General features: G+C 38.1%; 1 protein-coding gene across 1 annotated transcript; it reads right to left on the bottom strand.

Moving 5' to 3' along the window:
* Positions 1-2,715: 2,715 nt before the first annotated feature.
* LOC124891189 (uncharacterized mitochondrial protein AtMg00860-like) lies at positions 2,716-4,999 on the bottom strand. Its single transcript, XM_047402994.1, has 2 exons — positions 4,845-4,999; positions 2,716-3,094 (listed from the first exon to the last, which is right to left on the bottom strand). The coding sequence occupies exons 1-2, from the start codon at positions 4,997-4,999 to the stop codon at positions 2,716-2,718; spliced, it is 534 nt and encodes a 177-aa protein (XP_047258950.1).
* Between the last annotated feature and the right edge of the window lie 6,429 nt (positions 5,000-11,428).

An 11,428-nucleotide genomic window follows, 5' to 3' on the forward strand; every position in this document is an offset into this window, starting at 1 on the left:
ATGAACACATCAAAATCCTTTAAAGCTTTCAGTTGCATGCGATTCCCAATACCTTCAACTAGAAAGAAGGCAAACTTTTAGAACATACCTTTAAGACGTCTTGACTACACACTCCAAACTTGTGAATTTTCAACTTGCTCAGAGAAACACAGGCTTCTGTACTTTATGTTTTTTATAAGTTCAAAGAGTTTTCACAAAGGATAAAAAAAATTCCAACACTTATTTTGCTTTTAAGAAGATGAAGAGAAAAGATGAATGTTAGAAGTTGAAAAGGAAAAAGATGAGAAATGTGAAATAGTTGCACTGATTTAGCCGCCTTTTTTGTTTTCTAAGTTTATCTATTTAAAAAAAACTATTAAAAACTAAAAAAGGCTAATAAAGAGTAAAATATACCAAAAATAGAAGTGGGAAAATGTTTTATCCACAGGAATTTGAAAAGTCACGAGTTATAGGGCTTGGATCAGGTCATAGATTTGGATTCGTGTTAAAATGACTTACCTGGGTTCAAGATTTAAGTGACGGCTTATCAATTGGTTGAAAGGCGATCACATATCTTGTCACCCTAATATAGAATGTTGCTGAGTTTTGGTTCAACTGACGGCAAGGTATGATGGCCCGTCACTTGGGTGACGTCTTATCAGCCTTGTCGCCACCCTTATCCAGAATGTGCCCAATTTTTATTTGAGTTAATGACTTCAAGTTATAGGTAGTTAGCTTTTTGATAACCTATCAACCCGTTCGTCACTCAATCCAGTGTAAGCACTCCTCTTTGCTTGAATTAACGACTTCAAATGATAGGTCGTCAAGAAGTTGATAACCTATCAACTTTTGTCATCAATTCCATTTCATCACCAACATTGATCCTAACTTAATTCCTGCACATCTGAACAACTTATTATATAAAAGAAGCTTTAAAACAAACAAAATACTTGCAACACAAAAAGTTGGGTTGCCTACCAATAACGCTTGATTTACTGTCGCGGCACGACTTGGTTATCTCAACTACTCAGACTTCGTCGAGATAAACCATAGACAACATTTTAGCTTCATCCATTGGGCCAATATAATACTTGATTCTTTGCCCATTAACCTTAAATAAACTTCCTTTTTTACTTTCAAGTTCCACCATACCCGATGGAAAAACCTGACTCACTTTGAAAGGTCCCAACCATTTTGACTTCAATTTTCCCAGAAAGAGCTTGAGTCGAGAATTGAACAATAATACCCAATCACCAGTACGAAAGTCTCATTTCTTAATCCTTCAATCATGGTACTTATTCATCCTCTCTTTATACAAGTCAAACCTTTCATGCGCACTAAGACAAAATTTATTCATCTCATTCAATTGTCCTAATCTTAACTCAGATGCTTCCTTCTAGTCCATGTCCAATCATTTGAGCGCCCACAAATCTTTGTGCTCCAGCTCAACCGAAATTTATCATGCTTTGCCATAGATAAATTGATATGGTGAAATCCCAATAGGTTTCTTGAAAGCCGTCCGATATGCCCACAAAGCATCATTGAGTTTTCGAGCATTCACTGTCTTAGCCAAGATTGCTTTTATTTCCTGATTTGATATCACCAATTGCCCACTAGTTTGTAGGTGGGATGGAGTTGCCAACTTATATTGTTTCACACTCTATTTCATTAATGTAGCCCAGAATATTTTATTGCAGAAGTGGGACCCCTCATTGCTTATGATAGTCTGTGGCACCCCAAAGCGGGAGAAGATGTTCTTCTTTAGAAAAGTAACCAGTCTTTTGCCCTCATTGTTAGCCAAATCAATGGCCTCAACCCACTTGGACACATAGTCCACAACCACTAAGATATACTTCAGCCCATAGGAGCTCACAAATGTCCCCATGAAGTCAATACCCCAGATGTCAAATAGTTCAACCTCCACCATTCTCTCCATAGGCATCTAATGATGTTTTAAGATCTAACCTTATCTTTGACACTGATCACATCTCTTTACAAACTCATAAGTATCCTTAAATAGGGTTGGCCAATAGTAGCCACTTTGCAGCACCTTTCTCATCGTATGATCACCTACATGATGTCCCTCAATTGGGGAAGTATGGCAGGCTTCCAAAATACTCAACATGTCAAATTTTGGGATGCACCTTCTGATAATATTGTTAGCACAACGCCTAAATAAGTACAGTTCATCCCAGAAGTATCTCATGGCATCATGTAGAAACTTCTTTTTCTGATGGAAAGAAAGATTTTCTAGAATAGTATCACTCACAACAAAATTGACGAAGTCCGCATGCCAAGGCACCATTTCAAGTGCAACTTTTAGAATTTGTTCATTCAAAAAATCATCATCAATGTCAACCTTTTTTGTAATGGACTGATCTCCCTCTGGCCTGGATAGGTGGTATGCGACTTGGTTTTCGTACCTTTTTCTGTCTTTGACTTCAAAGTCAAACTCCTACAGAAGTAACACCCATCTAATCAGCCTTAGTTTGGTGTACTTCTTTGCCATTAAGTATCTCAAAGCAGCGTGGTCTATATGAACCACCACCTTGGTTCCCAACAAGTATGCTCGAAATTTCTCAAATGAATAAACAACAGTTAGAAGCTCCTGCTTAGTGACAGTATAATTCTTTTGCACCCCATTCAACGCTTTGCTCATGTTATAAATGGGGTCAAATAGTTTATCCTTTTTCTAACCAAGGACTGCCCCAAGTGCCACTCCACTCGAGTCACACATTATTTTGAATGGTCTAGACCAATCTGGAGCAAAATAATTAGGACAGCGACCAGCTTTTCCTTAAGGCATTGAAATGCCTTCATAAAGTCATCATCGAACACAAACTTAGCCTCCTTCTCCAATAGCTTGCAAAGTGGATTTTCAATCTTGGAAAAGTCTTTAATGAACCTGCGATAGAATCCAGCATAACCCAGAAAACTACGTAATCCCTTCTCTGAGATAGGAGGGGGTAGTTTCTCTATAACTTTCACCTTAGCCCGATCAACCTCAACCCCCTTTGCTGAAATCCAATGTTCAAGCGCTATGCCTTCTTTCACCATGAAGTGGCATTTCTCCCAGTTCAACACGAGATTGAATTCTTCATATCTCTGTAGTGCTCTACTCAAGTTCACCAAGCATAATTAAAATGAATTACCCACTACAGAGAAATCATCCATGAACACTTCTAAAGCGTCCTTCACCATGTCAGAGAAAATAGACATCATGTACCTTTGGAATGTGGCAGGTGTATTACATAATCTGAATAACATTTTCTTGAATGCAAATATTCTAGATGGGCATGTAAATGTTGTTTTCTCCTGATCTTCAAAGGCAATTGAGATCTGATTGTATCCTGAATACCCAACCAAAAAGCAATATCAACCCCTTTCTACCAAATGATTAAGCATTTGATCCATGAAGGGCATTGGAAAGTGATCTTTCAATGTCCACGAGTTCAGCTTCTGGTAGTCTATGCAAACTCGCTTCTAAGTTATTGGCCCAAGTAGAATTAAGTCATTCTTTTCATTAGAAACCACAACCATGCCTCCTTTATTAGGCACGCATTATACTGGACTCACCTACTTACTATCAGAGATCGGGTATACTACCCCTGCGTCTAGCCACTTTATAATCTCCTTTTTACCATTTTTTTCTTAGGTGCATTTAGTCTGCGTTGATGCTCAATGGTTGGTATGCATTCTTCCTTTAGCTAGATTTTGTATGTACAAAGGCTCGATAGAATACCAATAATATCCATAATCGTCCATCCGATAGCCCTCTTGTATCTCTTAAGCACAGAAATAAGGGCATCAACCTGTTGCTCTACCAAGTTTGCTACAATAATAATTGATAAAGTGTTTCCACTGCCTAAAAACACATACCGCAAATGGCTCGATAATTCTTTTAGTTCCAATACTAGTGGCTCTTCAATATAAGGTTAGGCCGGTTGTGTTGGACGATTTTTAAGGTCCAAGTCTAGCTCTTGGGGGGGCATAAGAATACAACCTCATTCTTGTCAGTGCACATGCAGTCTCATTATATTATTTAATCCCATTACTATTAAAGTTCATCAAGACTGCAGCTACTGTTTCCACACCAAATCTATCTTTAACCGGTAGCTCTTTCTCATCTTCATAATATACATCAATGATTAAAAAGACACTCATCTACTTTTTCTACTTTATTGATTGGCAAACATCAAAGATCACGTCTTCATCATTGAGCCTAAATTTCATCTCATTATCTGCAAGCCAATCAATACACTCTCGATTGCTAAGAAAGGTCTACCTAAAATTATGGTTACTTTGAAGTCCACCTCACATTCTAGGATTACAAAGTCCACTGGGAAGATGAAACTAGCTACTTTCACTATCACATCATAAAGTATTCCAACCGACTTCTTCATTGATCTATCCACCATAAAAAACCATATGTTGGTGGGTGTCGGATCCCCTAGAACCAGTTTCTTAAAAACCGCCAATGGCATCAGATTAATACTTGCCCCAAGATCACAAAGGGCCTTTGCAAAATCAAGCTATCCAATAGTACATGGGACAGTGAATGCTCCCTGATCGGTTTTCTTTGCAATAGCACTATAATGGTGAAGACTGTCCATCGGTTCATAGCTCATGGTCTACTTCTTAGTCACGAGATTCTTTATGAATTTAACATAGCCTGATATTTGTTCTAGCGCCTCAACCAAAGGCACATTCACTGTTAGCTGCTTTAGCATGGCCATGAACTTGCTACTTTTGTGTCATCTTCCTTCTTGTATACTCTATTCGAGAATGGAGAATGTATTTTTGGCATTCTGGTAACTACTGCCTCTCCTTCCTTCTTCTTACCTTTCTCTAACTCATCAACCTACTTTTGATTAGATGGAACCTCATTATTCTCCAGCTTCTCAGACTCAACTGGATGTTCTTCTTCTGATTCCACCTCCAAATCCACCACATCATCTACAATAGGTTTGCCCACAGAAGGTCCAGGTAACACTTTACCACTTTTTGTGGTGATAGCCATGCAAGAATTATCATTTCTCGGATTTCACATAGTATCACTCGACAATGTTCTGCTCTTTCTCTAATTAAACATCGCCGATAGTTGATTTATTTGTTGCGCCAGTTATTTAATAGAAGTTGAATGTGAATCAAATAATTGACTCATAGATGAAAGATCACTCTTCATTTTTCTCACTCAAGCGTCTGTGGACTCTACCTCTTTTAACAACTTGGTGATGTTTTGGTTTGTGACAAAATATTTTACATCTTTTTCAAGGGATAATTATGCATTTTCAAGCAATTGATGTTGTATTTAATACTGGATTTTGGTGTCTTCTGGTGAAAGAGTTAGCTATAGAATTTAATACTGAATTTTGGTGTCTTATGTTCAAAGAGTTAGTTGTAGAAGAAACTTGGAAAAGTAGCAGAAAAAGGCCACTGACGGTCGAACTAGCGGACCGTCAGATATGCAAAGGTCTGTCAGGGTTAAACAAAAAGGAAAAATTGAGTGATCCCTGCGATGGTCCAAGTGACGGCCCGCCAGATCTCTGACGGACCGCCAACTTGGCCGTTAGGCTTAAATAAAGAATGGGCTTTTAGAGGATCAAACGACGGTCCATGAGATTAACTGCCAGGACAGCGATGGTCCACCAACCTTACTGTTACCACTTAACCCGAATGTAGCCATTTGGGACCTTCAGCGATGGTCTATGTGATGGAATATTAGGCTTCTGATGGGCTGTCAATGTGTCCATCAGTATCAACGCGGCTTTAATGAATTCAAATTTTAAATTTTCTATACTTGGGAACATATAAATACCCAGTTTAGGTTTTATTTAGGTATCTTTTATCATATTTTCCTGCTAGAAACCTTATTCTATGTATTATTCTCTGTAATTTAAGCAAGAATTGTGGATCTAGTTATCTTTATTCAGATTCTCATTAAAGATTCAAGAACAATTATTGTAACCTTTGTAAGTAATTCTTTGAGTCCATTTATGAAAAACACAATGATTTCCTCTTCTTCTTCTCTTGAGATGTGTGGCTAAATTCCCATAACTAGGGCTATGGGAGCATTGACGTGAATAACTAATTAGGGTTGTGAGAATGCTTAATTTCCATATGTAATTGAGATTTTATAAACCCTTCTTCACATTAATGACCCTTCTTGGTTGCAAACTTGAAGAGTGAGCCCAAGAACATTACTTGTCTGAGAAGAAAGTATGTGATGGGAAAAAAAGGAGTTTAAATGAAGTCTAAAGGCCTTAACCTTTGGGTTATGAGTTGATGCCTTAACAAGGATTTACTCATATGAGAGATTAATTGAATAAATTCATATACTCTTTGAATTCGAAAGAATTAAAGGGTAAACTACCTATTTAGGTTGAGAAACAAATGGGTAAACTTTAGAATTCAATAACTCTTGCAATTGAAGTTGTAAATTGGGAATTTAAGAGAATTCACAACCCCATCTGTTTGAACATCCTGGTGAACATAACTCTAGTTTGTTTGATCTCATTGAACTAGTATTTGCAATAAAATTCACTATATGGAATGCTACTTGTTACAACCATTTACACTGTTGCAAATTCAAAACCCCCTTAATTAGGAACCTTCGATCAATAGTCTGTTAATAGCCATAACACTTAGTTTGCACAGTATTCCCTGTGGGATTTTACTCCAACCTAGTTAGGTTCTATATTTGACGGCGACCGCTTACACTTTCTAACAAAAGTTGTAATTTGGTCGTAGTAAATTTTGGCGCCATTGTCGGGGAATACAATTATCAATTAAGTTTGTGATTGTTAATTGACCTTTGGTCAAGTTTTCCAAATTTTACCTTTATTTGTTCTTTTTGGTTCATTTACAGGCTCATTGTTGTTTATGCCACACACCAGAAGTTCAGGAGAACCGCTATTACCTTTCAATCCTAAACCACATCTAATTGGTACAATGGAAGAACAATAAGAAGCTGATAGACTAGCCGCTTTGGCTAGAGTATAGGTTAACTGATAGAATGATGGTCAACCAGCTCGTGACCCTAATCCTGATAAAGAGTATTTAGGGGATGATGATCTGATTAACTCAGCGAACAGGAGGTGTACGAAGAATGTAGAGGTACCTACAAACAAAAATCTGGTAGCTAGAGGCAGAGAAAATAACCAAACTGTTGTGTAGTTTGCACTTGATGAGGATGATGATATAGATTTAGATGAGCCTGGTGAAACTGGAGCAATCATCCCACCACCATTATCTTCTGGGGTGAAGTTTAATATCACTAGCCCCATGATACAATTGCTCAATCTTAAGGGGTTGTTTGAATGACTTTTGGGAGATGACCCAAACATGCCTTTAGTGAATTTCATCAATATTTGCAAGTCCTTTGACAACTCAGGTGTTGGACAAAGTATAATTTGTCTTTGGTTGTTTCCATTGTCTCTATCTGGAGAGGCAATAATGTGGCTGAATGAGTTGGCGCCCGATTCGATAACAAACTGGAGGCAACTGAAAGGAGCTTTCCTAGAAAGGTTCTTTCCACCCTCTAGGATGTTACGGTTAAGGGACAAAATTAGCAATTTCAGACATTTACCGAATGAGGCACTACATGAGACTTGGATGCGATTTAAGAAGAACCTTGCACAGTTTCCAAACCATAAGATGACTGATGAATATTTGATGGATATATTTTATAGAGCTTCAAACTCCATCACTAAACCAACTGTAGATAATACTGCAGAAGGAGCATTCATGGAGCTTACATTCATCGAGGTGGTAGATATGTTGGAGACGTTAACTAAGACGAGCAGAGCTTGACATACCCAGGATTCTGTGGTAGCAAACTCTACTATGTCTAGTGGTATGTATGTAGAGCAATGCCGAAAAGAGGGGGACCGTGACCAGGATATGGCATATATGAAAACCCAGATGGATCTGCTTACTAAACACTTATTATTTGGGAAGATTGAGAAGGTAAAAGCTGTGGGGTTGCAAGGTAAAACTGATTTTGATTCTGAGAAGGAAGTGAACTATGTAAATAATCAGGGGGTTTCTGAGGCAATATCCAAGGGAATCAAGGTCGGAACTATTACGACAAGGCTGGTTACAAAGATAGGGACCAAGGGAGTTGGTAAAACAAAAATAACTGGAGTGGACTGTATATACCTCCTAGAAATCGGGATAATGCGGCTACCAGTTCAGAAAAGATATCCATGGAGAACATGAAGGAGAAACTATTAAAGAAAGTTGAGGCGACTAATCCTGGGGTGATAACGATAAAGAGTGACTTATCTTCCATGAGTCAGCTAATAAATTTGCACTCAACTTTTGTCAAGCAGTTAAAGAAGCAGATGATCCAATTCTTGGCAATATTTAATCAGAGAAAGAGTGGTACATTGCAGAGTGATACAGTGTAGAATTCTCAGAATGATAGCTTTTGCATGACAGTTACCACTCGGAGTGGCAAGGTATTACCTGGCCCTTTTATGGGCAAAACTGTGATTAAGGATGTCATTGAAGAAGATGTAGAAGATGATGAAACCCATCCAGTAAAGTCTGAGAAGTCGGATGGTAATGTGGGTACATCTAACCATCAGTAGATTGATGAGTTAGAGGACAAAAAGAATAAGGAGAAGGAGGCAGTGGTTACTACTCTTCCAAAACCACCATCGCCCTTCCCTCATCGATTGAAGAAGAAGCTGATGACACAAAGTTCAGCAACTTTATGGAAATGTTGAAGCAGCTAATGGTGTATGTTTCTTTAGTAGAGGCACTAGAGCAGATGCTAGGATACACCAAGTTTATAAAGGATCTCATAAAAAAAAAGAGAACAGTTAGCTACAAACCGGTGGATAATCTTCACCATTGTAGTGCCATCGCGACAAGATCCTTGGTACAAAAGAAAGCTAACCCAGAAGAATTCATCATCCCTTGTACTATTGGGTTACTTGATTTTGCTAATGCCTTATGCAATCTCAGAGCGAGTATTAACTTGATGCCACTTGATGTTTATAAGAAGTTGGGTTTGGGAGATCCTACACCCACAAATATATGATTGGTGATGGCGGATAGGTTTGTGAAGCAGACAGTGGGGATATTGTATGATGTGCTAGTAAAGGTATCCAACTTTATATTTTCTGCAAATTTCATTATTTTGGGCTACGGGGAGGATTTTGAGGTACCCATAATCTTAGGTATACTTTCCCCGCAATTGGGAGTGTCTTTAATGATTTAAGGGCCAATGAGTTACTGTTCAGGATTAATGATGAAGTGGTTCACTTCGATGTGTGCCAATTGATGAAGCAACCCAAGGAAATAAATGTTTTTTCCATTGTTGATATTTATTATAAAGACAAGCGAGAGGTTCCAATTGAGGAGAAATTTGTTGTGGAAACTCTGGCTGCAGTTTTGATGAATTTTGATAGAGAAGGTATCAAGGAGTACGAAGAGATAGTGTGTTCTTTGATGGGAATGAGATCCTATTCATATGCTCCCAAGAAGTTGGACTTAGATCTGAAGAATCAACCAACACCTCTATCTAAGCCATCTATCAAAGAGCCACCAGTGTTGGAGTTGAAAAAGTTGCCAAGGCATTTGTATTTTGTTACTACTTGTTGTTTCGTGTAGTTTGATTATAGTAGTATTTTGTCTAAGTTTTGTTTTGCTGCTGTCTGTTATTTATTTAATCCTCCCTACTTCTTGTATAGATTGTTTTATTGTGAATTTGAAGGTCTACCGAAAACGGTCTCTGTACCTACTTGATATACGTTACTTGAGCCGAGGGTCATTCGTAGACAGTCTGTTAAGTGCTCTCCCCAAACCACACATATTGAATTTTGCTAGATATATATTGTTGCTGTTAATTTCATATGTTTTATTAACTTAATAATTAATGATTAGCATAGTACTTTATTTTAATTTTCCAGCCAATAAAGTATACTCCCTCCGTTTAAAAAAGAATGACCTACTTTTCTTTTTAGACTGTTTCAAAAAGAATGACTCTTTTCTTTTTTGGCAATATTTTAATTTCAACTTTCCACACGGAATGTTTAGGACCACAAGATTAAAGGGCATTTTGGGTGTTTCTAGGCTGTGGAAATAGTTTGCCTATGATTATTGATGCTTATTTGGGTGAGCATTAGGTTAAGGTACTTATCTCTGTGCTTAGATGATATAAAAGGGCCATAGGATGAACTATTGTTGATATCATTGGTATTCCTCCCGGTATTTGCACTCACAAGATTCAGCTTGAGGAAGATTGCCCACCAACCATTAAGCACCAATGTTGTCTTAATCCACCAACGCAAGAAGTGGTTAAGAAGGAGATCATTAAATGGTTGGACGCAGGAGTTGTATACCCAATTTATTACAGTAAGTGGGTAAGCCCTATCCAATGTGTTCCCAAGAAAGAGGGCATGACTATTTTAGTGAATGAGAAAAATGAATTGATTCCCCTCAGTCCTGTGATTGCGTGGAGAGTTTGTATGGACTATCCTAAGCTCAACTCATATACTTTGAAGGACCACTTCCCAATGCCTTTTATGGATCAAATGATTGATCGGTTGGCGAGAAGAGGTTGGTATTTTTTTTGGATAGGTATTCAGGCTATAACCAGATTTCTATTGCTCTAGAGGATTAGAAGAAGATGACATTCACTTGGCCGTGTGGTACTCTTGCTTTCAAGCAGATGCGATTTGAATTATGTAATGCATCCGCCATGTTCTAACGGTGCATGATGTCCATATTTTCTGACATGGTGGAGGACACCTTGGAGGTATTCATGGACGACTTTTCAGTGGTGGGTGATTCTTTTGAACTATGCTTGGTGAATTTGAGTAAAGCATTGCAGTGATGCGAGGAATTTAATCTTGTGCTTAATTGGGAAAAATTCCACTTCATGGTGAAGAAAGGCATTGCTCTTGGTCATAAGATTTCTGCTAAAGGGATTGAAGTTGACAGGGCAAAAGTAGAGGTAATAGAGAAATTACCCCCTTCCATCTCTGTGAAGGAAGTGCGTAGTTTCTTGGGTCATGCTGGATTCTACCACCAGTTAATTAAGGACTTCTCCAAAATCACTAATCCACTATGCAAATTATTGGATAAGGAAGCTAAGTTTGTATTTGATGAGGAGTGCAAGAAAACATTTGAATGCCTTAAGGAGAAGCTTGTTGCTTCCCCTATTATTATTGCTCTAGACTGGTATAAGCCTTTGTAATCATGTGCGATGCAAATGGAGTAGCATTGGGTACTATGCATGGAAAGAAAGAAAAATTATTCCACCCCATTTACTATACGAGCAAGGCATTAAATAGGGCACAGAAGAATTAAACTGTTACTGAGCAGGAACTTCTCAAAGTTGTCTATGCTTTTGAGAAGTTTCATGCTTACTTGTTGGGAACTAAGGTAGTGGTTCATACAGACCACACTGCCTTAAGATATTTGATGGCAAAGAAGG

Source organism: Capsicum annuum, unplaced genomic scaffold (assembly GCF_002878395.1).
Source record: "Capsicum annuum cultivar UCD-10X-F1 unplaced genomic scaffold, UCD10Xv1.1 ctg3198, whole genome shotgun sequence".
Classification (NCBI taxonomy): domain Eukaryota; kingdom Viridiplantae; phylum Streptophyta; class Magnoliopsida; order Solanales; family Solanaceae; genus Capsicum; species Capsicum annuum.